This window comes from Ciona robusta, chromosome 2, assembly GCF_009617815.1.
Source record: "Ciona robusta chromosome 2, ASM961781v2".
In the NCBI taxonomy this organism is placed as follows: Eukaryota; Metazoa; Chordata; class Ascidiacea; order Phlebobranchia; family Cionidae; genus Ciona; species Ciona robusta.
The window spans coordinates 2,847,200-2,873,997 of record NC_143236.1 but is presented as its reverse complement, the minus strand read 5'-3'; the positions used below and the strand labels follow the sequence as shown (position 1 = coordinate 2,873,997).

At 40.3% G+C, this 26,798-nt stretch overlaps 5 protein-coding genes across 7 annotated transcripts; 3 read left to right on the top strand and 2 right to left on the bottom strand.

The window, feature by feature from the left end:
- The first annotated feature begins 107 nt into the window (after positions 1-107).
- On the top strand, positions 108-3,542 carry LOC149740110 (amino acid transporter heavy chain SLC3A2-like). The gene is made up of 11 exons (XM_089872190.1): positions 108-664; positions 881-1,081; positions 1,164-1,289; positions 1,347-1,489; positions 1,556-1,675; positions 1,794-1,930; positions 2,035-2,236; positions 2,295-2,462; positions 2,637-2,778; positions 2,962-3,113; positions 3,228-3,542. The coding sequence occupies exons 1-11, from the start codon at positions 514-516 to the stop codon at positions 3,321-3,323; spliced, it is 1,638 nt and encodes a 545-aa protein (XP_089728316.1). The 5' UTR covers positions 108-513; the 3' UTR covers positions 3,324-3,542.
- On the bottom strand, positions 2,880-16,806 carry LOC149740109 (uncharacterized). 2 transcript variants are annotated; one of them, XM_089872186.1, is made up of 11 exons: positions 15,580-16,152; positions 15,102-15,189; positions 14,675-14,853; positions 14,244-14,351; positions 13,855-14,016; positions 6,418-6,537; positions 6,065-6,233; positions 5,637-5,788; positions 5,238-5,414; positions 4,714-4,904; positions 2,880-4,120 (listed from the first exon to the last, which is right to left on the bottom strand). In XM_089872186.1, the coding sequence occupies exons 1-11, from the start codon at positions 15,667-15,669 to the stop codon at positions 3,571-3,573; spliced, it is 1,986 nt and encodes a 661-aa protein (XP_089728312.1). In that variant the 5' UTR covers positions 15,670-16,152; the 3' UTR covers positions 2,880-3,570. The 2 variants fall into 2 exon arrangements, with proteins under 2 accessions (XP_089728312.1, XP_089728313.1); XM_089872187.1 differs by lacking the exon at positions 2,880-4,120 and adding an exon at positions 4,325-4,397 and having other exon boundaries at positions 15,580-16,806.
- A 141-nt stretch (positions 16,807-16,947) lies between these two features.
- On the bottom strand, positions 16,948-20,784 carry LOC149740108 (lysocardiolipin acyltransferase 1-like). Of its 2 annotated transcripts, XR_016384394.1 has the most exons (8): positions 20,334-20,784; positions 20,026-20,035; positions 19,733-19,921; positions 19,202-19,333; positions 18,822-18,953; positions 18,420-18,463; positions 17,997-18,130; positions 16,948-17,769 (listed from the first exon to the last, which is right to left on the bottom strand). XR_016384394.1 is itself a non-coding variant. In XM_089872197.1 (7 exons), the coding sequence occupies exons 1-7, from the start codon at positions 20,517-20,519 to the stop codon at positions 17,353-17,355; spliced, it is 1,200 nt and encodes a 399-aa protein (XP_089728323.1). In that variant the 5' UTR covers positions 20,520-20,784; the 3' UTR covers positions 16,948-17,352. The 2 variants fall into 2 exon arrangements, 1 of the variants encoding a protein (XP_089728323.1); XM_089872197.1 differs by lacking the exon at positions 18,420-18,463.
- A 150-nt stretch (positions 20,785-20,934) lies between these two features.
- Positions 20,935-22,576, top strand: LOC149740107 (cAMP and cAMP-inhibited cGMP 3',5'-cyclic phosphodiesterase 10A-like). The gene is made up of 5 exons (XM_089872205.1): positions 20,935-21,466; positions 21,637-21,806; positions 22,024-22,163; positions 22,219-22,340; positions 22,399-22,576. Exons 1-5 carry the CDS (start codon positions 21,071-21,073, stop codon positions 22,558-22,560), a joined length of 990 nt encoding a protein of 329 aa, XP_089728331.1. The 5' UTR covers positions 20,935-21,070; the 3' UTR covers positions 22,561-22,576.
- Positions 22,577-23,227: 651 nt separating this feature from the next.
- On the top strand, positions 23,228-26,516 carry LOC149740106 (cAMP and cAMP-inhibited cGMP 3',5'-cyclic phosphodiesterase 10A-like). The gene is made up of 6 exons (XM_089872192.1): positions 23,228-23,408; positions 23,504-23,608; positions 23,741-23,907; positions 24,165-24,316; positions 24,567-25,139; positions 25,325-26,516. The coding sequence occupies exons 1-6, from the start codon at positions 23,357-23,359 to the stop codon at positions 25,782-25,784; spliced, it is 1,509 nt and encodes a 502-aa protein (XP_089728318.1). The 5' UTR covers positions 23,228-23,356; the 3' UTR covers positions 25,785-26,516.
- Positions 26,517-26,798: the final 282 nt, after the last annotated feature.

Below are 26,798 nucleotides of genomic sequence, written 5' to 3'. Positions count from 1 at the left end.
AGACGCAGCGTTGTCCAACATTTATGCTGTATCATCATCACTCGGCGTTTTGATCAGCACTTTTCTTGGTCTTTGTTTGGGCTAAAGCCGTGACGAAGCAGGATACAAACTGCATACAAAACCAATACCGGCGGTGGGGTGTTTTAGTGTTTTACGGCAACCAAATATACGTTATTTTGGCCATTAAACATCAGTCTAAACTAAATTATAAAATAGCGCATGTTGTTTAATATTTTAAATACATTTCAAGCAAAATATTGCCAATGAATATTGCTGTAGTAAGTGTACTTTTACCTTTTACACCATACACGACAAAAATGGTTGCTTTAAGTTCCCGTCTCGAAACCGGTTTAAACCGGTTCTGTCTCGAAATATTGCGTCATCCAATAAGCGAGACCCGCAACAGCCGCCCTTCTCGCTTCTTGCCTCATTATCGAACGCGAGGATTTCTGATTAGACGTTCTGTTCGTGTAGTAATTATTTGTTCAGAATTCTGACATACAAACTTAAAATATGGGAAGCCCAGAAAAGCCAATTGATGTTGAAATGGGGGACATGTCAGACGAAACGAAGGAGCTTAACCCAGAAGTTAAAGTTGAACTTCTAAAAAAAGAAGAACCGGAAAAGGATCGTTTTACTGGATTAAAGAAAGAGGAACTCTTGGGTAATTAATTAAATTGAATAGAAACCTGTGTCAAGAATTATTTGTTCCGGTCATTTTTAACTTTTATTTTTCGGAGGGTTAAATTTACTTTGTACAAGTTTATAAGCTGCATAGCCTAAATTGTTTTATGATGCTTCAATTTACTTTGTAAAAGATAAAGGAAAAACAAGGCATGTTAGAATAGTGGCGGATCTAATTGTTTTTTTTTGTTTTTAGCTATTTCCAATGAACCGAAATGGGTACGAGCTCGCTGGGTTTTGTTCATCCTTTTCTGGCTTGTGTGGATTGCCATGCTGGTTGGTGCTATCCTAATTGTCGTGAATGCTCCTCGCTGTAAACCAGAACCCGTCCCACAATGGTATCAAGATACTGTTGTATACGAAGCTGATGTTGCTGAATTTGCCGCCGACTTCAAAGGTATGAAAGCTTGGCCATAACTGTCCTAGTCCAGTTTTTGGTTTATTTTGTGCTTCTAATCTAATGTATTGTTCTTGTGCAGGAATGGAAAACCATTTGCCATACATCCAGTCTCTGAAATCTGATGCAGTGCTTGTAAGTGGTGCTGGAGACCCAACAGGAAACCTTCCAGGTTTTGATGATTTGAAAAAAGCAATGGAAGATAAATGTAAGATTTAATGCAAAGTGTTTGTCTACAGTTATTAAATGAAACAATTTATTCCAGCAATGAAACTTATGGTGGATTTGGTCATTGACACACTGTCAATAAGCCACACTTATTTCCAAACCTCAGCTGTTTCTGGTTGCACAGGAAATCTGTGCGACTTCTTCATTTGGAGACCTAACTCAACTGATTTAAACCAAGAAGTGTGTATTTTTTCTTACTATCTAATAACCTGTTGTAGTATATATTTAACAAGGTATATTTGATAGGATTCAAAGTTTCAATGGGTTTACAATGAAGCTCGTGGCTCAAATTATAAAGCAAGCAAAAGTGACGCTAATCTTGCATATATTAACTATGGAAGTGCAAAAGCCAGTGAATATGCAATGGTAAGAATCTAAACATACAAAATAAATATATTATGGAGCCTGTATAGACTGCTGTGTATTAGCAGTCTGTATAAATGCATGAAAAACTGGTTTAAACAAGAATTGTTTTTTTGTTTAGGATCTGGTTGGAAGTTGGTTTAATAAGGGAATTGATGGAGTTCAACTGCGGGATCTTGCAAATGTTCAAGAATCAGATATTTTAACAAATAAAATTTGGAAAAAGTATATTGAAGACTCAAATGCTACTGTTCCAAGGTAACAGAGTAAAGTCACATAGAACAATACGATACAAGTATAGATGCCATCATAGAAGGCATTTATTTTTTCAGTTAGCGTGTAATTAAACATATGCTTTTTAGGGCGTTGTTCCTTTACTCATCTGCTCAGCCAGCAACTCAAATGCTGTCTGATCTATCTGTGAATGGTACAAACACAATTCCTAGCCCTGTGCAGGTTAATGCTGGTCCAGCTATGGAAGTGAACAAGGCAAACTCTGGTAAACTAATTCAGAATTCTATCACTGCTTGGAGAAGCCAATCTCGTTCCATCTCTGCCTACACAGTACGTAATGTATTTGACTTCAAAATGTAACAAAATACTTAACGCAAAACTATCTTAGGTCAGCCCACTTGGGGGACCATTGGCAGAAGAGAAATATGGCAACAAAACAGCTTCTGGTTTGAATTTACTTGTTCTTACTCTTCCCGGAGTCCCAGTGCTTCGTTCTGGAGATGAAATTGGAGCACAGTCTTCTGTATTTGAGTGGCCAGAAACAATTACAGAGGAAGTACGATGTTGTTAGTTTTCAAACATAAACAACCTAATCATCTCGGTTTGCTTGAACTTCTTCGTAGTCAAATTCGCTATTTCACAGGTTTTTTTCGGTTTAAAAAAACAGATACAACCAAACATTTACTTTTGTTGGACTACCGTATTTTTAACATAAAACTTGTCTTCACAGAGCATCCCAGAAAATACAAACCAGAATACTTTGTTGACAACAAAAGGAGTTACAGTACTTCGTGTGGCAGGCATCCAATGCCTGCAAGCACTGAGATACGATACACAAGATGCTGATTCAACATTTAATTTCCTTGACATAGGTAAGTCGTAAGTGAATTGTCTCAATACAAGTTACAAACCCATTTGATGCTGCTGTTCAGTCAAGTATTCTGACTGTTGTTTATTTGAGCTTTTATTTACCCCATTTTTACTACAAAAACATTTGATGCTGATACAGAATTAAAAGTTCTGATTGTTATTTACCGCATTTTTATTTTTAATAGGTAATGATGCTGTGGTTGCATTCCTGCGTAAGTGGACAACAAAGGCTGCAGTGCTTGTTGTGAGCAACATGAGTCCTACAGAGCAAACCGTTGCTGTTAATGTAGCTGGTGGATTGCTTGATAAGGATGACAACCTTGTGAAAAAGACAAAGGTAATAGCCAGCCAGAACTTTCTGAAATATATCTTTGAAATATTTTTTGCAGTTTTTTTTGTACTAGTGTAAATCATAAAAAGATTCTTTAAACTTATTCATTTTTTTAACTAGGTGGTCGTTGCAAGCAGTGATTATAGCGCTGATGCTGAAGTTGACTTGTCTGCACTAAAGTTGTCTCCTGGAACAACTGTGATCTTCAAATCTTAAACTTAAAACACATTTAAATACATGTAGTTACTTAAGAAACTAAGTTTAGCCTCTTTGCTTGTATTACATTGTTGCATTAACACTTTTTAAATGTTTGGCAAATATTTTAAGTGCAAAATGGTGCATATTACCAAAACTCTCAATTGCGACACCTCTATAGTATGTAACTATGGAATACAACTAGATGTGTGTTGAATAAACGGATACTAAGTACATGAAGTGGTGGAATATATGTTTTGGTGAAAAACTAGGTTAGGGGGATTTTTCTGGAGTTCGGAATTCCGGCTGTTCTTCTGAAGCGAGAGGATAGTCTGCTTGCATCTTTGGAAACTTTTTGGTTTGAAATTTTCGCAGTACGTTCTACATCTGGTATCAGTAACGTAACGGGTTGTAATTCCGTATCTCCGCGTGTTAATTGTTTATTAATTCCGAAATCTTTATGATGTGGAGCGCTCGTTTGAATCTCGTCATCGTAACCACTGCGGGGAGTGGTAGACGGACTCAACTTTGCGCCATGTTTGGACTTGCGTCGCCCTTTTTTTAATCGGCGACTTGCTTCAGCCACGACGTTGCTGCTTTTGGTCCCCGGTGTTCCAACCACATGACTTCTGCTACTTAGTGGCGAGGCTGAAGGCGAATTGTCTCTACTGTGGATTGGTGTAGTTGCTTTAACCGCCTCTTGCCACACAGAAAGAAAGTTCTCAGTTTTTTCGACTTCCTTTGCTTTCCTGCGGACCTCCTTCCTTCTTTGTTCACGTAGTTTTAACACTGCCTCTTTTTTCCCAATAAGAAGTTCCCTAAATAAAAAAATTGATCAGTACAAGAACTTTCAAAACAGATAACTTGACAAACCTGTCCAGTTCCTTATTCTATGACTTCCTGTATATAAACTAACTTGGGCAGTATCAGTAAACCTGTTTAGAAATGCTTGCGACTGTTCTGCGTTAAATATACTTCCACAAATGCAACCACTGTATTTGTAATTCTCAACTACATATCTGTACGATATTCTGGTTCTGTATTGAACACACTGTAAACTCAACTTGAAGTCTTCATTCTTCCTTTACTAGCGTTCTGGTAATAACAAAACAAACAGGTCAAGCTAAAATAAATAATGGCAATATTTGGGCACACTACGTTTATAATGGCCAGAAATACTTTTGACAGGAAACATTATAAAAGTTGGGGTGTTTAAATCTCAAAACAAGTGGTAGGCTAACTTGTGAGCGAACACGAGGAGTGTGAAACGGAACAACCGCGTTATTTATAACTCCTGTCGTTTCCACGCCACAAGTAGAAGGATAACAGCGATCAATCAAATAGAAGCTATCATCGTATATAGGACTGTACATATCCTCCCTTACAGAAAGATATGGGTTAAATTTCTTACCTGTAATTAACCTGGCCATCAGTGTCGATGTCTAGACTGTTCATTAAATTCTTAAGCTGAAGTTTGGTGAATGGAATTTCAGCGTCTGTGATTCCTTTCTTGAACTCGGCAGGAGATATCTTCCAACTAAGATCCTTGTCAAAGTTTCGGAACAAGTCAACCAACCGAAGCCTCTTGTCTTCCAAAAATTTCTGTATTGTAAATAATAAACAAGCTTTATTCGGGAGTGGTGTTGACGTGGTAAAGGCGACTGGAGTATGAAAAGTTGGTTAGCAAAGAAATAAATTACCAGAAGAGTTCCATAGGACTTGGAAGTTGTTATCTAGCAATAGTGTACGTGGGTATGTTGTACATAATACCCCGATCAGTTTTACATGTTTTAAATTACCACCCTAGTTATTATTAACTATAAGTGCTATCAGAGTTACTTTGTTATACGCCATAGGCCTTTAGGGTATATAATACCTCTAAAAATATGTTGTGGAAATCCAGAAGTGGTCCATTAACTATTAATTTCAGCTTACCTGCATAACCATCATTGGGTCGGCCTCTTCTCGGGAAATTTTCTGCTCCCTTTGTTCAGTCGAAGCATCACTGCTTTTCACGGTGAACGTGAAAGATGTTCTACTGCCACCCAGCGACGAAGTTCTTCCGCGTAATTTTTCCGCCAACTCAAGAAACTCTCTGTTTACGCGGACGCTCTGATGAAACAAACAAAGAGCGTAAGCCATCTTTAGCTTATTGTTATTTTCCTATTGCCAAATTATATTTGTAATTTTGAAAAGGCTGTTAGCGAGACAGTAACCAAACGAGCCTCGAAAACATATATGCGCCGATCCATAGGCGTTCTCAACACTGCGTCACGTTGTTGCTATACCATGCATAGTTATGTGGAATGTCCTTATATATGGTTAAATAACTACCTTCAAATCCAAATCTTCAATCGCCGATTTTTCGTTTTTAAAGATTGCATTTATAAGCAAAAGTGCTCCTTCCTCACCGAATGGGTTGTCGCCGATCCTTAACGTTCGTAGAGTGTCGTTTACCTCAAGACCCTTTGCCAACATGGTTAAACCTAGTGGTAACAGTTAATCGTAACATTTGCGCAATGTTGTCCACTGGTAGGCTATGTCTAATTTACATTTGCAATAGGTGGTGTGACTTTTTTTTCTATAATGTTGTGCAGTGGTAGGCTATGCTTTATAACACTCATTAAAGTTGTAACGAGTCCTAGTTTTTTATATTAAAGTTTAATCTATAAAAGCAATTTTCGCCAGGCAGTATTTCTTTCGGTTATGTTGGTACAAACACGCACCCATGTGGGCAACAGAACTCCTTTATTTTTCGCTACCTTTATCTGAAATCCTGTTAAAGCTGAGGTCGAGCCAAACTAATGTGTTGTTGGTTTTCAACGCCTCTCCCATCGCCATAGCTCCTTCATCGGCAAAACCATTCCATGATAGATCGAGAGTTTTCACAGTGATGTTTGATTTCATACCAGCACACACTGCAAGTGCTCCCTAAATGTAACAGTAAAACACTGCAGTCAAGTTTGAATGCTACTTATTACACAAAGCCACTATAAAATAGGTTTGATTCAAATGTGTGACACAATTGTAGCAAAATAGAAGATAACACTATTTTAGCGTTCATGCAGTTACTGAAACTGCGTATTTTACATCACTTGAACCATACGGTACATACCTTTAATCTCAGGTGATTCCAGCTGAGATTAAGTGTTTCAATCGCTTCGTTAGCAGCAATAGCTTGACCCATCCATTCACCGCCCAATTCACAAAACTCGTTTCCACTGATGTCAAGCTCCTATTAATGTAAGATAATGGTTTATTATCGCGTGGCGGAGCAGACAACAAGTTTGTTAAGGTCTTGCCCTGTTACGGCGGTCTTAAAGGGCGCGGCCCTGCACCCAAACCCCGTAATATGGCTTCTATTTAAATCGAAAAAAGTCCATATGAAAATACACTCTGACTCTTGCTTGAAGTTTATTACACGTTGGTGGGGGACTGAACAGTACTGACGAGTGACGAGTACTAAAGAGTTTTCAAATTGTGACTAAGTAGGCCAACGGGTACGGGAAACAACAAAACAAATACGCACTTATCACCTTATTCAAATAGAATCAGTGGTTAGACACATAAAGTAATAAATATTCTAATACAGCAGACACTAATACAGTATAGGCACGCACTGACATCTAACTATAAATTAAAAAATGTCCGACACAGATAAAATGAAGAAATGCGTAACAATGACGCTAATTGTCTATATTCTAAAATTGTCACGTGCTGGCCCGGGATTGGTCGTGACGTAAGTTGTAGGATTCTACACTCCCCCCCAAATTGCGGAGTCTCAAAAACAAAGCAATTTAAAAAACAACAAAAGAATTCAAAACGAGAAGTAAACGAATCGGGAAGGTATATGCCGCGTGGGCAGAAACAATAAATAGTTCGGGGCGCGTTCATCAGCGCTAGTGACCGTCTTCTATTGAAGCGGTCGTAGGATCGTCGGACTTCTCCCTCGGCACGGAATTTTCGGGTTCGGCGGGGGCGATTAGACAAAGTTTGTGGATCGGTCGTCTCAACTCGGTGGCACGTGATGTCACGGTTACATTACGTACAAGGCCGTGCGCATCAGGAAACACGGCAGTAATCCTCCCAATTGACCACTGGGAGCGGGGCATCGAGTCATCCACAAGAAGGACGACGTCATCGATTTTAAAGTTCTCCTTCCGTTTGTGCCATTTTTGACGGGCGATAATGGTACGGAGGTATTCTCTGGACCATCGGGTCCAGAAGCGGTCGGACAAGTACTGGATATGACGCCATCGGCGTCGGGCAAAACAATCCGTTTTGTCGGTGATTGTCGGAGGAAGCTCAGGGGTCGGGTTCGGTCTTAACAGGTGATTTGGCGTTAATGGCATCTCTCCGGCGTCGTCTAGGGTGACGGGTGTGAGAGGTCGTGAATTAAGAATCGACTCAGCCTCCAACAGGAAGGTCTGCATCTGATCTTCGTTCAGTATTCGGTCACCTGCAAGAGAAAGCAAAATTCTTCGTGTTGATCTTATCATCCTCTCCCAGGCACCACCCATGTGCGAGGCGCTTGGAGGATTGAAGCTCCATTGAACTTCTTTCTGTAAAAGAAACTTGTAAATTTGTTTGTGGTTCCAACCCTGGATGGATTCACGGAGCACCCTTTCGGCTCCAACCAGGTTGGTTCCATTATCGGAGTAAATGTGATCAGGGGTTCCTCTTCGGGCAATAAATCGTCGCAATGCGTTAAGTAGGGAATCGGTTGACAAATCTCTGGCTAGCTCCAGGTGTACAGCTCGGGTGGTCATGCAGGTAAATAGGCACCCGTAGCGCTTCACTTCGCTTCTTCCCTGTTGAACTGGGAGCGGGCCAAAATAGTCGATGCCTGTGTAAGAAAACGCGGGTGAATCCATCTGCATTCGGGGCAGTGGCAGGGCGGCCATCATTTGCTGACCGGGTTTAGCATTTTTACGACGGCACGGCAAGCATTTGCTGAGGACACGGCGAACAGCGGCGTTTGGTTTGACAACCCAGAAGCGCTGGCTGAGCAAATTCAGGGTATGGTTTAGTCCAGAATGACCACCAATCTCGTGATAGAGTGCGATGATCAGGTCTGTAAAATGTGAGGTGTGTGGTAGAATGGCTGGATGGCGTGTTTCGTACGGTACGGGGGCTCTCTCCAAGCGACCACCCACTCTCAGCACGCCGTCTGACAGCATCGGGTTAAGCTTGAACATAGATGATGAGCTGGCGGTTTTCGGGGGAATTTTCTTGTCTTCACGTAGGACGTTCAACCACTGCGAGAAGTGCTGCTCCTGTACGTATTTCAGCAGCTCGGTCTCTGCTCGTTTAAGCTCGATGACGGTCAACAGATGGGACGTCGTCTTCATCTCTTCTTTCTTGTGTCGGGCAACGATGTAGTCTTTAAATCTCAGAAGCCAGGCGGTTGTTCGTTTCAAGCGGTGCAAGCTCGAATAACGGGTCATCAGTTTATCGGTCGCGGGAACGGCAATCTGTATGGAAAAAACGGTTGGGGTTATTTTATCAAATGCCTTAATGTCGCAGGACGACATTTCCTTCTTCGAGAAGTTGTTTGGCCAGTGCTCTGGAGCAAGTTTCAGGAATGGGGGCCCTTGAAACCAGAGTTCGCTCTGCAACAGTGACTCAACAGATGCACCTCTGGATGCACAGTCGGCGGGGTTTAGTTTCGTAGGTACATGTCTCCAATTGCTAATGCAGGTGTGCTTGGAGATTAAGGCGAGGCGTCGGGAAACGAACAACGGGAATCGCTTCCGGTCGTTGAACAGACTCTGCAGCACAACCGAGGAGTCGGACCAGAACAACGACGGGTACCGTTCTAGACCGAATTCTCTTCGCAGCACTTGGTCCATTTTCACCGCCATGACGGCGGCCATCAGCTCGAGACGGGGTATGGAGACGTCATCTTGCGGGTTTAAACGGGACTTTCCCATCAGAAGAGTGCAGTGGGCATGGCTATCGTCGTCGAGTGTGCGCAAATAACACACTGAGCCATAAGCAATTTTTGATGCATCTGCGAAGTAATGCAGCTGCACATCATCAGTGTGTGTTCGTTGTCCAAAAGTACGGGGAATTGCGACGTTGCGGAGTTGCGGGAGGCTTGAGAGCCACTTTTCCCATCGCTTGAGTTCGGGTTTCGGGATCGGTTCGTCCCACTCCAGCTCTTGTTGACAGAGGTTGCGGTAAATGAGACGAGCTTCCAGCACAACGGGGGTTACGAAACCAAGGGGGTCAAATAACGAGTTAACCGTGGACAGCAGTCCGCGGCGGGTACGGGGTTTCATCGGTAAGGCAATAGTAAATCGAAATTCATCGGCGTGCACGTCCCAGTTGATGCCGAGGATTCGCTCGTTAATCTGTTCGTCGAATGAACGTACTTGTAGGGACTTAGAGCGTTCTTCTTCGGGAATAGAATCCACCACTTCTTTGCAGTTAGATAGCCACTTCGTGAGTCGAAATCCAGCCTTGGACAACAGGGCTCGTAGATCGTGAACCATCTTCACACCGGCCTTCGGATTCGGGACGGAGACAAGGCAGTCGTCGACGTAAAAATTATCTTTTATTACGGTGGCCACACGGGGATCGAATTCGCCACCAAAGTCGGTGGCGGCCTGCCGTAAGCAGAATGACGCGCAACTAGGAGAAGACGTTGCGCCGAACAGATGTACCTTCATTCTGTAGGCAGCGGGTTCTAACGAAGTATCACCTCCTGGCCACCACCAGAACCGCAGGGAATCTCGGTCACGTTGGGCGACACGCACCTGGTGGAACATTCCTTCAATATCGGCCACCAGGGCAACGGGTTCTCGTCGAAATCTGGTAAGAACGCCCACGAGGCTGTTAACAAGGTCGGGTCCTTGCATAAGTACCTGGTTAATTGAGATTCCGTGATGTTGCGCAGCGCAGTCGAACACGACGCGAAGCTTATCAGGCTTATGGGGGTTCATGACAGGGTGGTGCGGCAGGTACCACACACGGCGGTCGGTTTTCAGTTCGTGCATCGGGACTTCCTCTGCGTAGCCCTTCGTAAGCATCGTCTGCATCTGTTCGTCGTACTTACTCTTCATGTCGGGGTTACGGACCAACCTCTTCTTTAAGCCAGCCAAACGTCGAATTGCCATCATTGTATTGTCGGGTAGAACTTGATAGTCGTGTCGCCACGGGAGGGGTAGTTCGTAATGGCCAGCTTCAAACTGGACTGATTGCTTCATCATTCTGTACGATCGTCTATCCTCTGCAGAAACCGGGGTATGCGGTAGCTCGTCGTCGCTGTCGGAATCGGCGGTGATCGGTCTTAGGTCGCTCTCATCACTCAGGAACATGGCGTGCGCTTCCTGTAGTCTCGCGCCATGGATACTAGCAAATATAAAACTGGAACTCACGTGGTCGGTCGCGGGTGTGTCGGACGAGGGGCCTAGGAGGGACCATCCTAGTGGCGTCTTGACCGCGTCGGGACATCGGCCATGGCCGCTTCGGGTTGTCTCTACACGGAAGGCTTGCGGGGCGTTGGCACCGATCAATAGTTGGACTGATCCGTGCTTTATCTTCGGGAAGTTGTTGGCGTTCAGTTGGTGATGCTTTATCGTCTTCGGGCTGGGAACAGGATTTGGGTCTACGGGGATTTTATCGATAGCGATCACGTCGGGGAGCTCGATCCAGTCACCGCCATCTAGCGGTCGAACTGAAAGATTAATCGATACTGTATTTAATACCTGCGGTGATGTCAGGGTTTTCAGCGTCAGGTGTCTCGTTTCTCCGCTAGCTTGTAGCTTGTTGACTAGGGAACGGTCACAGAAAGTTGTCGTCGAACCTTGATCCAGAAATGCGTACGTATCAACCACCTTATCTTCGAAGCGGACCTTAACGGGAACAACATTGAGAAATACGTTGTATTCGGCCGATTGAACAGCCGCGTTGGTTGCACTACTCTCGGGCGGCTTCGGACGGGGAGGTAAATTATGTAATAATGTATGGTGGTAGTTACCGGTACAACCTTCGACCTTACAGCGTTCACGGCTTCGGCATTCTCTGGCGCTGTGGTATCTCATGAAGCATTTAAAGCACAATCTCTTCGTTTGGACGAACTCTTTTCTATTTTGCAGCGACATCGATCTGAATCTTTCGCATTGGCTCAAGCAGTGGGAACCTGCACAACAAATACATACGTTAGGTTTATTATTTAGTCTCGCGGGCTCTTCCACGACCGAATTGTAGACGGACGACTTTGCCCTTCGTTGCAGGTTGGTTCGATTGGAGGCGGGGTGCATTGCTCTTCCAAATATGCTGTTTGCTTCGGCACTCTTTTCACAAACAAAGGCAGATAAATCGGCAAACTTCGCTCGGCTCTTTCGCAGACGCTCAACTTCGAACGACCGCTTTACCCATTCTTCTCGTAACGTCGGTGGTAGCTTGGCTATAACATTTAGCATGATCTCCATCGAATCTATGCTTGATGACTGTTTCAGGTCTTGAAGCGAGGTACAGCAACGGTCCATCAGTACGGACAGATTCTTTAGACCGACGGGGTCGTGCTCATTTGCTCTCGGGGCGTTTTTTAGATGCTCTTCGCAGTAGCGGGCGATCTCATGCGGTTGTCCATATTCTTCGTACAGCAATTTCCATGCGCTACGATATCCAACATCGGGCGGTTTCGAGGTAAGGTGACTTATTTTAGCTCGTACGTGGGGGTCACAGTGTTGTAGTAGGTAGACGAGTTTGAGGTCGTTGCCTTCGGTCTTTCTATTGATATGAGTTTCAAACTGTCTCACGAAAGTCCAGTAGTTCATCGGGTTACCGTCAAACTTGTCTATTACGGGGCGGGGTAGGAATCGTTCGCCAACATCGGTTACTCTGTCTCGTCTTTCGGGTACATGGTGAGTCGGGATAGGTTCGGTTTCAGGGAAGGCGGTATATCCGGGAACGGGGACCCGGTCGGGTTGGCGGGTATCTTCGTGCGGGAGGGGACGTGGATAGCGGTCAGTGGTACCGATCCTCGTTGGGAGCGACGAGTAAACAGTTTCCATGTTTAACGGGGAGTGGCGAACTTCTGGCGGGGGGTTGGTTTCTCTTAAATTTGCGAGTTGCGGCGACGGGAGATTATCGGGACCGGGAGGATATGCGGGCGAAACATGGCGAGATATGACGGCGGCAGGGGGCGGTTGACTCAGGGGTACCTGGTTCTGGTTGCTAACCACGAAGGTTCGGATATTTCGAGGAACGGGCGTCGACGATGACGATTCTGTGGCTTCGCCGTCTTCTTCTGTCCATGCTTCCATAGTGACACGGGCTAATTCTAATTCTCTTTGTTTTTCGTTGAAGGCTAGTTCTGCTTCTTCTTCCTCTTCGCGGGCTTGGCGCTCGGCCTGTTCCTTGGCTTCGCGGGCTTGGCGCTCGGCCTCAAGGGCTTGGCGCTCGGCACGCAGTCTGGCTCGTTGTCGGGTTTCATGTAGCCTTTCTTGCGCTTGCTCCTTGGCTAATTTAGCTTGCGCCAAATTTACGCGACTGCGTCTCTGCTGGCTCCTTACGGAGCTTGTGGTCGAGGCCAAGCTGGGGGAACGATGGGACTCACTGGGAGTGGGTCTATTTAAATCACTATCGGTGGTTTCGATCCATGAACGAACGTGTGCATCGAATTCGTCCTTTTCCTCTTGGACGGTAGATTTACATATTTCCGTGCCTTCAAACAATTCGAGCTCGGTAGACGTTTGGCACAGGTTCATCAAACGATCAAAGTCACTGTCGATGGCGGGAATCAATTCACGTAAGGGCGCCAGCCCTGCAGGCTTCAACATCAGCTTCTCGGCATAAATATATTTGTCCTTCAAGCATTTGAGGACGTCGGGAATACGGGCGGGAACAGATGCCATGGCTATGCGGGGCTATCGTACTGCTGGAATCACTGGATACGGGAATGGGAAATTGAACTAAGTAATTTGAAAACGATGTTACGGCGGTCTTAAAGGGCGCGGCCCTGCACCCAAACCCCGTAATATGGCTTCTATTTAAATCGAAAAAAGTCCATATGAAAATACACTCTGACTCTTGCTTGAAGTTTATTACACGTTGGTGGGGGACTGAACAGTACTGACGAGTGACGAGTACTAAAGAGTTTTCAAATTGTGACTAAGTAGGCCAACGGGTACGGGAAACAACAAAACAAATACGCACTTATCACCTTATTCAAATAGAATCAGTGGTTAGACACATAAAGTAATAAATATTCTAATACAGCAGACACTAATACAGTATAGGCACGCACTGACATCTAACTATAAATTAAAAAATGTCCGACACAGATAAAATGAAGAAATGCGTAACAATGACGCTAATTGTCTATATTCTAAAATTGTCACGTGCTGGCCCGGGATTGGTCGTGACGTAAGTTGTAGGATTCTACATGCCCTATAGTACAAACACACCCACAGTGGTAATAGCACCGAGCATAGAACACAGCGCCTAAGCCCTATATAGGCGATAAACCACCGCCTCTTGCGTATCTGCATTATTTAGTATATACTATTGCATCACTTGACTGTAACCATGAACGACTTACTTTTAACCTGAAGTTTTGACGCAACGCCTCTGCGAAGTACTGGCCGTCAGAATCTTTAAAATCATTACGGGAAATATTAAGCGTCCGCAAAGTAGTGTTCTCCTGCAGCATCTCACCAACGTAGCGGGCGCCTTCGGATCCAAGTTTGTTGTGAGATATGTTCTAAAGTTCAGGATGTTTGTTAAACAGTTTACAATCATAACTTTGGCAATATAACATATTTGCTTACTCTATAGATCTTTTATATACTCTGTGGTATTACAAGGCCAAGCAAGCTGATTTATTGCGCTTCAACGAGAAGTCATACGGCGTGCCGGTTTTATGGCCACGCTAATCCCATTTTAAAACAAAGTGGGTCAATGGACAATGATCGTGTAACTTCGACTTACCAGAATAGAAATGTAGCAGTTTTCCATTAACATATCCGCTATATCTCTCATACCCTCGGCTGTTATCCAATTATCCTCGATGTTTAATTCCAAAATTGAAGTGTTTATCTGCAGAGTGTGTATAAAACATGTTCAAATATTTTTAAAAAGTTTTTTTCGTTTATTTTAATATACGGCTCACAATTTGGACAACCCACAATAGACTATTAATCTAAATGGGCCACTAATTTTGCCCAAGAACACATACGCCCACAACGGTGGCAGCAGTCATCACGCGAATCCGTATTCTGCGCTTGGCCAGCTCTAATCAATGTGCTCATTTTTTGTGGTGTTGGGTGTATAACATATTGTGATTTCAAAAGAACACAATATGAAATATTTTTAAGCATATAGAATTCATATACGGCGGTAGCATATCTTGTAACAGTTACCACAAGGGGCGCAGCTATGGCTTTTGTTCCATTTGGCCCCAATCCATGATGGCTCATATTCATAACTTCATGTTGAAGGTGGGATACGAAATAAGAAGCAGGCACGACACCGAGTTGCTCACAGGATTTAAAGTAAATGTCAACAGCTGTAAAACTGCGATATGCGGTTCTACCTTCATCTACAAGAAACAAATATTATCAAAACAAAGTTTTTAATTTTTTTTTGAATAAAACCATCACCAAAAAGAAAAGTATATAAAAATCGCAATGTATGTTGTGTGGATTGTTTGTAATCGTGTTGTCCGTCGTAATTAAGGCGATGTATATAAGCTTACAGCTTAATAATTAACCAAAAACAAACGATCAGTTGATTTTATCAAGTTATGAACTACGTACCTAATTCATACACCTAACATAAAACACCAACCTTCTATTTCTAAATCTGTATCATACGCTTCTTCGTCTGTTAATTGAACAATTGGTAAAGGATCATCCACTATGGCAGTTTCGGACACCTATATATAAACTAAAGTGAATTTACTTAGCTTACTACTTAAATAAAGTGATTTTACTAACTATTTCTTAACTCATTAATCAGAATATCTCCCTAGTATAGGCTTATATGATTCGAATTAAAATACAATAAACGCTTTAGTTTAGATTAACTGACGTTGTTTAAAGTTTAAACTGTTCACATTAAATTATTTATTACTTCGGGACACAATAAAGGAACAGCGTTGTAAGTAAATGAGACATTAAAACCAAATCGGTACAGCTAAACTGTAAAAGTACAAACTGTATATATATATATAGTTTACTGTGGTCAATGTAAATAACAGTTATTAAATTGCATATAACGATTAAACAACAGAATAAGCGTATTAACGGCTACAAAAATACCCTACCTTAACCTCGTTAACTGGGGTGTCCTCTAAGTTATCGGTTTCTTTACTTTCTTTTTCGGTTTCATTTGAAAATTCATTTAACGGCGACATTTCCAGGTAATTTAAAACACAAATACTAGGAAGCTAAACCCTTCTTGGCAACAGTTAATATGTATTGTGACGCAATAATCGCAACAGTGATGCGTTACGCCGTAAACTTTTTTTGAAATTAATGCCTCACTCAAACTATCTATTGCTGTATATTACGTCTTTATAAATCTCAATGCACGTTATTACCAATAACCTATTAATGCTTAAATTATCGTGTTATATCCCATATCCTTCGAGCTCTTCTAAAGTGGATTAAATCGACCGAACAACAGGCTTCTCAGAGAAGATTGTTGTTTACTCATTTGTGACTCGATTGTCGTTTTCATTATGTTATAGCGTTACTTTCTCTTCAATCTCATCAATGCAAATATTGGAACAGAAATTGGAATGTTTACTGGGAAACCAAATAATAGACTATATATGCTGACCACTTACAGATTTTAAACTTGTACAAAAGAAGGCCGAAAACAGTCATTTGGACTTAAAATCCGGTCGTAAATTTAAATTTACAAAGAAAACAACAAACCATTTTTTATAATATATACTCTCTGTTTATTCACAGTCTACTAGAGATATCACTTATAGGCCCATAGTAGGCCGTGGTTTAATAAACACGGCTTAGAATTAAAACTTTAAGTTGTTGCACACGGTGCGTCGGCTTATGCCTGCTCTTTCGCAAATAACAACATCACTAAGACACGGGGTGCTAAATATGATTTAACACAGTTTGTTTAGCATATGTTCCAAAGTTCAAAATTGCTGTTTGTTGGCTCATTAAATAATAGCAGCGACAAATAATAAGTACCGCGCACTATCAACTGTAATTAACTGGGGCAATTGGCCTCAGGTTTGTCATTCTGCACTTCCGAGTATGCTAAATATATTTCTCGTTGCTAACATTCTCAGCAGGAGACCATTTTGATGTGTCCTTTACGGCTTGCCCAATATGTATTGAGTAGGTCACGCTTCATTTAACGAGTATAAAACTACTTATAATCTACTTGCTTAATCTATACAAAACCGCTTAATGTTTACGGGGATAGATTTTCATCACACGAATTAAGCAACATCTGACTGTCAATAACTGTCAATTATACTAATTATGTCTTTTTTTGATGTTCAATATTCTGGGATAGGTGAATAGTACAAACCAGAAATAAGTGAAAACAGCGCAAATTATTGATGTATAGTAGGGTGGGAAAGATGGGACATTTTTTCAATCTTGGATGAAATTATTTGGCTGACTTTATTCTAATAAGTGTTACAATTGGCAAACTGTTGACAAGTGAATGACATTTATTCAACAGGGAGGGTAGGCAACAACAAACTGTTAAAAACGTTAAACAATACACGAATGTGTTTAACACGCAAAACAATTATTAAAGTTTCATTACTATTCGAATTGCTGTTACGATACGTTTAGTTAACGTTTGCTGACAGTGCGGAACAACGAATAAATAATTATCACACAATTTTACTGCAACAACTGTCACTTTTAAACTTTTTTGTTTGACTAAATTAAAACTTCACGATTTTTGCGGAAGTTGATAAAATAGTCAAACCAAAGCGTAAAATTGAATTAATAATCTAAATTGGGTGCAAATTATTGATTGAGCAGTGAGCATACACGAAGCAATTACAACGTCGATTGCGAATATAAAATAATGCTTATTTGGTGTCTTCTTATGAACGGTTTAATCGAGTATAATAAGCGTCGCCACCGCCTATTTCTCCGCGACCGCTGTTTTTACGCCCCCACAAAGGACGAGGCTTTTTAAACTGTTCAAACAAAATCATCTCGAGCTTTTCGACTCCGCCAAGCAGGTAACCGGAGCTCAAATAAAATAGAATCATCATCAATGCGTAATAGCGCGCAAATGAACTGACAACGACAAGGTAGGTACAGAAAACAGTGATCGACGACCACGCACAGAAACCTAGGATGAGCAAGAAGGTTCTCGGATCCTGCGGTGGTTTTTTCTCGCACTTAAAACGCCGGAGATCGGGATTGGGTTCAGAATAATATTCTTTCAACAAAGCTTCCTTTTCAGCCCAAAGATTCTGACACCATTTGCTTAATTCATCCTGGTCTTCCGGCAACTAGTTATACAATAATAATATTGCATAACGCACGCTAGTATACATATATTTAAAAACGATTGGATTGTTATATTTGATGTTGTAGTAAAATAGGTCCGGCAAACACCATATGGCTGGAGTCCTACTGCGCGTTAGAACATTTATCAGTGTTATCAATGAAGGACAGGTTGCTGTCAAATTATCTGCATGCTTTTTAGTATAATGCTGGGCAAAATCCAAAGTCTTACCTCGGATATTGAATAACGCTTGATGTGAAAATGAACAGCACGAGGCGCCCCTGCTTTAATTAGTTCGAGCTCGTTATGAAGGATCTCGTACGGGTACGCAATCGTGACATCATGTACAGCGTGTATGCCACTGACTAGAAGGATATTAAATCATGACATGAGTAAACAAAGTTATCGTGTAGTAAATGAGAGTGCTATCATGATTACTCATGGAACATATGCAAAAACACATGAGTGTTTTATGTGAAACATATAGTTTACACTTTACAACTGCTTGATTAGGACATTATACAACATGTGCTATGGCCTGTTTAATAATTCCCCAATTGCGGCCTAAATTCCTGTTTTCATTGCCTTGCTGTTAAGGCTTTACACTTATAGAATAGAATACATAAGGGTATTTGATAAATATAAATGCTATACCATGACGTCTGAATGAATTGAGTAATTAAGGAAATGCTCTTTTCCTGAAACATAAGATACCTAAATCTGTTCAGCTAGCAACATAAATCTGAAATGCATTCAACAATATGTAATATCTATCTAATACAAAGTATAGGAAAACTTTTAAAAAGTTTTTTATTGTTAAAATGACTATATGTTTATTGGACTACATGTTTACTATTTTGTTAAATCAGATGTTGTAGTATATATGACTAGTTTTAACAGCTGCACAATGTATAGCTGCACAAAGCACACAACCCTTAGTTAATGTAACCGTTAGCACACCAGCCCACATTTTCCTATTTGTTTGCCACAACTGGGCAGGAAATGTGCGTAAGGTTGTTTTGCAATAGACTAGTAGCTAATGGAAAAACAACCTACTATTTCGCAAATGGTTGACAAAGTATGTGAAACCGGTAGTTCTTGGTTGAAGCACGTACTCAAACTCAGTTAAACCACTTTTCCGAGCATATTCTTTGCTTCTTTTCTTACTTCCTTCATTAAAATCAGTTCCTATAAACAGAACAACATAATGTTAATTTTAAATAATCTTAATGCATAATAAGCAGTTTCCATACACCAGTATGATAAACACCTATACTGCTGGCCATTTTCCAAGTTTTACAAAGCTTGATCAATTTACCACATTTAAACATGCTTTTGTTACTTGATGAGAATATAATCAATAAAACATCTGCTGGCTTTATCGAACTAAAACCAATGTAATGTCAAACCAAGTTGAAATAAAACAAAACCCATACCTTCAGCGAAAAATAAAATATTTGGTTTTGATTCGAGTTCAACAAAATAGCTCAGAATGTTGCTAATATGAACTTGGTCAGCTTCCCATTGCCTATCAAGGAATATATAACCTGCAACTTGCATGGCCCAACCTTCAAAATATAAAAAATATATTTAAAAAGCACAACGTATACCAAAGAAAATAATCGTAAATAATATTATACCCAATTACTAAGATAATTCATATATGTAACTAAATGAGCTTTTAAATGGTTTTAATTTGTAGGCATACTGGATTTTTAAACAGAAATTTGGGTGGTGCACTTTAGAGTATATAGTAAATTATAATACTTTACTATACATTGCAATTACAGAACTATAACAGCGACTATAAAAAGTAGAATTTCAAGCATTTGTAATTTTATTTTTAATGTATTTAAAGCATCTATATGTTTTACTTCTAATTTTAAAACCTTTATGCCCACGAATTACTCTACATTCATAAATTGTCACGCTTATAAAACTGTGAATTGAGTTACAATGTGTCTTACCCAACCCTGGAATCCATTTCAACATTGACTTCAGTGCGATTTTCTGCCTGTTAAGGATACGAGCGTGGAACACATAGGGAAAGAAATACAACCAGTCAAGTCTGGTTCTGTGATTCATCAACACCATCGTCTTCTCATGACGTTGGATTGCATCTCCAGTGACAACAACTTTCATTCCTTGCAGAAGTTCTGAAATGCAAGTTAGAACGTTTGCCATGATTCGATAAAATCCCCAACATGAGTTTATTACTACAAAAATTCAAAACATAAACAACAGGACAAAACAAACTTACCAAAACAAGTCTGCACATCATGATTGGCACAGGAAGACATGAAAAAGAAGGCAGCAAATTTAAGTCAATTTTAAACAACCATTTTGCCAAAAAAATAACAATAATGAAAAAACTACACACAAAAGTATAAAAAATTATGGTTTCAGCATTAACTCAGCATTTATTGCTAGTTAAAGACATTTTTATTTATCCTCAGTTTAATTCTAAATAACAAGGCAACTAGTAAACTTGTACCAGGCTGCTATTTATATTAAACAGGAGCTATACTTCAACGACAAGTGAACTACTACTTCTAAAAGAATGCTTACCACAATTTGTGTCTGCCACATTGAGCTAAGAACCTCAACCACTCTTCTATATAGCCAAGGCCATATAACCATCAGTGGTAGCACAGGTCCATATATGAAAATGGATCCATATAGACAAGTGATAAAGAGAAATGAAACTGAAAATACACCTCCAATTAATCCACAACCAGCACCAACAGAGCCCATCTCTTTTTGTGTGGTACTACAGTTGACTGGGTGTCCTGAAATTTTTTAAAGAAAGCTAAAGTGGATATGCTAAAATATCAAACTTAATGCATTTCATATAACGAAAATCTATAATGCTATAGAAAACTAAACTCTCCTTCATATATTTTTAAACAAAACAACCAAAGCTATTGGTAACACGAACCCTAAAGCCACTGCTTTAGCAGTTAACACACAGGAAACACTACATTTAACAGGCGATACACAGTGGCTTTACACAGACAGATTACTGATCAATGATATGAGACATTGCGCTGCTGCCATTAGGTCACTGCCCTAAGTATGTTCGTAATACTCGGCTTACGGTTGTGTTGTGACTTTTACTGTAACTGCTTTATATAAAAAAAAACTTATCAAACCACCAATATGACGTATAACATTACAATGTGCGCGCATAAACATATTCCTTCCGGTGTACATTTTATTCACCAGCATAATTAAGCACCAATGTGGAGTACGGCGAAAAGACCAAATGCTATACAATTTGGAATTCGTCAATAAAGCAACCAAGCATGACATCTCCGTGGGCTTATCGTCAAATGAGAACTCAACCTCGGCTTCCATTTCCTGGTCAAAGATGTACCCAAAGCCCCCAGTTTGATGATCGTGATATTTCATCCCCAGAACTAAATCGATGCGTTGGTCAACTCACAGGATTGACAAAGCTTGATCCTTCGAATTTAGATTCATGCGCATTTGAAGAATATATCATTGCAAATGTGCGCTTGGAGACACTTAACAGATGGTGTACTAAAAAAAGGTCCCAGTTACAAAATGATAGTGTTGCTGGTGAAGGTAAATTAAAATCTTTGGGCGATGTTGGCGTGCAACAAGTCAGTGATCAACAGCGAATACTAGAAAAGGAAACTAAATCGATTTATAACAACAGCGAGTTACTTTTTGAAAAGGTAAAGCCCGTTGATTTTTCCTGTACAATACGTGTTATTGCCGTATAGACATTTTTGTTAAAATTTCTGCACGAATATGTTATCATAGGGCTGCCCAACATCTGGCCACGGCCTTCTGCTAATGAGTGTATATAGCCTCCTTTACCAGCCCCAATATTTTATATATGCAGATATCAACTGGAAATTATTTGCATCCTTTGTACATGCTATGTTCCCATCTACAAACATCAACGATGTCTACGAGTTTCACGTTTTACGCGGTTGGTGGGACTTGTGATACAATCCATTTGTATAATCCAGAACTACCACAGTGGCAAAACGATCCACCACCAGAAAGCAGGTATAGAAGAACTATTAACAAAAAATTTGTTCGATTTTAATTTTACAAATAGAGTTTGCTAAAAATGTTACGTTAAAGCCCCCTAATCTGGATTTTTACACCAGCCGAAATTTTACAAAAACTTCCGGAGAAAATATTAACGGGCCAATAAAGTCAATAACAGTGTGTCAGTGTGATAAAAGTCAAAAACCACGATTCTGATTTGAGTTGTACACAGAACTTCCATTCTTCCAAGTTATCCTGTAGAGGAAGGTGGCACAGTTGCTTCACATGTTGCAAGCACCCAACAATCTGTAACTATTGACGACATAACTATGGATGAGAGATTTCCGAAGGGAACTTCTACCCTTGAATCTGGTATGCACGTCATTTTTATTTTAAATAACCGAAAGTATACGAGAGACTTTTTCAGCCGCTGTATCGGTGATGTGTCTGCCTGTAGCGTTACCAAACGGTGATCTAATTGGTGTAGTAGAATTTTGTCGCGCGTGGCACAATGCAGAATATACATTTGAAACTCTAGCGATGGCTCAGGTAATAAAAGCGGCATTGCAACTTTTGTGATAATAATACATTACTGCTCTGCCTACAGACGACGCTAACTTGGGCAACCATGGCAATAGACAAAACACAAGTAAGCAGTGGACTAGAACAACAAAACGCCATGAGCAATTTTCTTCTTCAAGTCTCGAGAACATACCTTGATGATATTACAGACGTGGACAATATCATTCAGCATATAATGAGGTTTTAATCGAATTCTGAATTTATAACTTGATATCAAACGATAAAAGAATAATATATATTTTTAAAATTCGCATTAGGTTGATCACTTATTATCCCCTGTGGCAAGGTTTTCTATACTACTGTAACATCATGTTTTCAGATAAAATACTTCTTCTTTGTTTTATTTGAAGCTTTTATGTGGTTGCGACTTTAAGAACACGTTTTTTGCTTTTCCTGATAATTAGTCTTCGCGCGTATTTTCCCTTTTCTGATAATTATTCTTCGTGGCGCGAGTGCGCCTTTTTCTCATTCAACGTTTACATCGGAACTAAAATTGGATAAAACGCGCGTTACTTCAGTTGTTGTACAGTTAACGTGGTGGTATTGTGGTGAAACCGTTGGTGCATTTTGTTGGTACTCTATTGTGTTTAAGAGCGAATCCTATTAGCCAATGTGTCTTTTAATTGGTATCTAGTAGGTGGGGGAAGATGGGACTCCCATAGACCGTCGTTAATTGTTTAAACTACTATAGGAATATCTAAATATTATGTGCTAAAGGTGTCTCATCTTCCCCCACCCTACTATATATCGATCATTAATACAGAAAGTCTATATACAGCAGTCTATGTTAGGCAGTTAGAGCAGCCCCCACAAGACCATGCAGCATACACATTGCGTAACACTCAATGTAACAAGAATATGTAGCGCAGCTTTATTTATTTATTTATCATACAGGTTTGCTAAGACGTTGGTATCAGCAGATAGATGTGCCTTGTTTCTCCACGATAAAGAAGCTGGTGAACTCTACTCTAACTTATTCGACAATGGCGAGGTTATGGATGGAAAGAGCGTATTTTCAAAGAAAACTGAGTTGCGGTGAGTTACACACAGTACAACAGACAATTTTGTTTTGCGTATTACATCCTGTAGCAGCGAAGTAACGAAGATAATGCATGCATTCAGTTTTTCAGTAACAAAGGGAATAGCGGGTGCATCAGTGAGAACGAAGCAAACATTGAACATTCCCGACGCTTATTCGGATCCCAGGTTTAACCGGGCAGTGGACAAAGCTACAGGTTTCACATAAATGCTTTTTATAGAAGCATCAGGGCAGCCCGATTAAATTTATAACTAACAACACTCAAGCAGTGGATAATACAACTTAAGTTGCAACCTTTTTGATGTAATAAAGTATCATACTATGACAGGGTACACCACAAAAAGCATCCTCTGCATACCAATCATGAGTAACGACGAAGTTTATGGAGTTGTTGAGATGATAAACAGGAAAGATGGGGGTTCTTTTACCATGAACGATCAGAACAACTTTCAGATGTTTGCGGTGTTCTGCGCACTTGCTTTGCGTTATTCAAAGGTAAATATTGCAGAATATGTAAATCAGTAAGAGAAAAGAACAAAGTATTACGGGCCAAAAACCTGCGGAATATAGAAATATTTGTATGTTAGACACGATAGAGGCGCAAATCTGAAGACGCGAATCGAATCACTAAATGGTCTAGTAGTTAGTTGCCAATTAGGTATGTAATAGTTATACAGGCTCTTTATATACGTTTATCTTCCTCAACGGCCAATAGACCATTGGAACAGTGGTATTTTTGTTCTAATTTCCAGGTCCATACTAGACTGCAAAAAGATCAATGCAGGCATGCAATACTGAAGGAGAAATATTTTTACCACAGTCAATACTCAAAGGCAGATTACAATGAGTTAATTAAGGCACAGAAAGACGATGAAACTTTTGTTTTGCCCCCCAACTTTGACAGGTATAATGTGATGAAATTTATATATCGGCTTCAATTTTTTCGCAAAAAGTAAACAAGGGATTACATTATATTTAGAAAAGAAAATGTTGAGGGTACATTTTTTTAGTCGCTAAAAGTGAGGTTATTGTATTAAAACGACGACGCCAACATACCACACACATTGTGTTTTGGCACCCAGAAAGAAATACCCTGTGTTTAGTATAACAAAATTACGATGATACTTTGTCAAAGTTGATATACTTTGGTTTAGGTTCCATTTCTCTCTGTTTCATCTTGATAAAAAGCTCATGAGTTATTTCATTAACATGGTTATTGAACTAGCTGGTAGTGGATCTCATTTGCTGCCCTCAGCAAACGTCATGACTGATTTTATCCTGACTGTCCGTGAGAACTACCGTGACATACAATATCATAACTGGCAACACGCTATGACGGTCACACACGCGATGTTCTGTATGTTGAAGCAAAATTTAGAAATTTTTGACGAAGTTGAGAGATATGCATTGCTAGTTGCTTGCGTATGTCATGATCTGGACCACAGAGCAAGATCAAACCAGTTTTTGCAGAAAACCTCGCATCCACTAGCACTACTGTATCCAGCATCCACAATGGAATATCATCACATTAGTATGGCGAAAGATATTCTCGGTCGAAAAGAAAGCAAGGTGTTTCAAAACATGACTAACGAGGAATACGAAAAGGCAATGTATGTGTTGAAAGAAGCAATTCTAGCTACGGATCTAGCATTGTATTTTGGCAATAGGGGCCAGATAGAAGAACTTTTAACCCAAGGAGAATTTGACTTCGATAATCAGCAGCACAGGTATTATTAATTTGGTATGTTTTGTAAGTCAACCAAAATAATAATAATTAATAACAATCTAATTCTTGAACTCGAAAAACACAGCATGATGGTGTAATCTTGATTTAGAACATTTTTATTATTTTTGTGATTAGTAGTTAATTTTTTTAAACATTTATCACCTCAACTTTGTCCTAATTTATTAGGACAAGCGCCATTGGTTTAATGATGACCGCATGTGACTTGAGTTCTTCAGCTAAAGACTGGAGTGTAACGAGACAAAACCTTCTGGATCTTCATTATGAGTTTTGGGAAGAGGGCGATCAGAGGAAAAAGCTTGGGATCAAACCTTTGCTTCCAATGATGGACAGAGCACTGGAAGAGGATCTGGCAGAAGGTCAGGTCGGATTTTATTCAAACGTCTCCATCAAATGTTTTGAGTCTTTGGCCCGGGTCCTCCCATCTTGTGAGCCATTGGCAATCCGTGGAAAAGAGAATCTTGGTCACTGGAGAAAAGAGGCTGAAATTGTTAAAGAGAAAAAGGAGGAGAAGAGAAAGATCGCAGAAAAAGAGAAGCAGCGAGAAGAGCGGTTGAAACAAGAAGGTCTTGGTTTAACTTTACGTGGGGGAATGTGGGTCGTAGAAGAATCTCGTCCCACTTCATAAACATTCATATACGAAATACATTGATAATATAGTTTATTTATTCTCATTTTTTATATATAGTGCGTACGCAAAATTCCAACGTAGTAGCAGCATTCTAATATTAAAGGGTAATTATACGTTCCATAGTATTTTAAAACGCATGTAAATGTAAACATTAAACGTTTAATCTTTGGGGGACGTTGGTTTATATTTTTTGGCAAGTTTAAGAGAAAAGAATCCATTGATAAATGTCTGGAAAAACCACTTGAACAGCGCCATTGTGTCAGTGACTCCTTTTTGTGACATTATCTTGACTGCCATGCTTGCCTCGTACAGATGAGCAATAATTAGGAAATGAAAGACCACCTGGCCGACGGTACCGTTGGTATAAGTAACATAACGATATACAGAACCAATAGGTCCCAGATAGGCATGCGGCACTCGCTCCGGACTGTAGCACGAGCACAGAAGCATAGTAAGAAGGCAGGCATTTAAGGAGTTTGTAAGGACTCCCACACTCTTGAAATATGCAGACTTGTTCATTATAGATTCTATCAGATTATCAGCAGTAAAACTAATTACATTAACGTCTGAAATATATTGCTTTGTTCTAAGTTAAACCAAAACGTACTTAATGCAAAACTGACATGGCTAACATACAGGCACATCCAGCTGTAAAACTTGGGCTATATTAGATACAGCATTCGTAAATAATCAACCGATGTGCTGATTCACAATACATACGCGCATATGGTCGGTTTTAAATACGCGTTTAAACAGAATAAGCACTAAACACACATTGACGTTCATTTTGCAAAATGAGGCTTTGTTTACCATTGATCACGTGGTCAGAACTGACAAATAAAGTTTACCGCATGAACATCGTCGCGAGACGTAAATAACTAAAATCAAGCTTCTGCAAAACAGAGATACAGATTAAAAAGCAGACTGTAATTACTCGCAAATTGTGGTGGGTTTAGCACATACTATCCTATATCGCAAATTGTGGTGGGTTTAGCACATAGGCAAAAATGC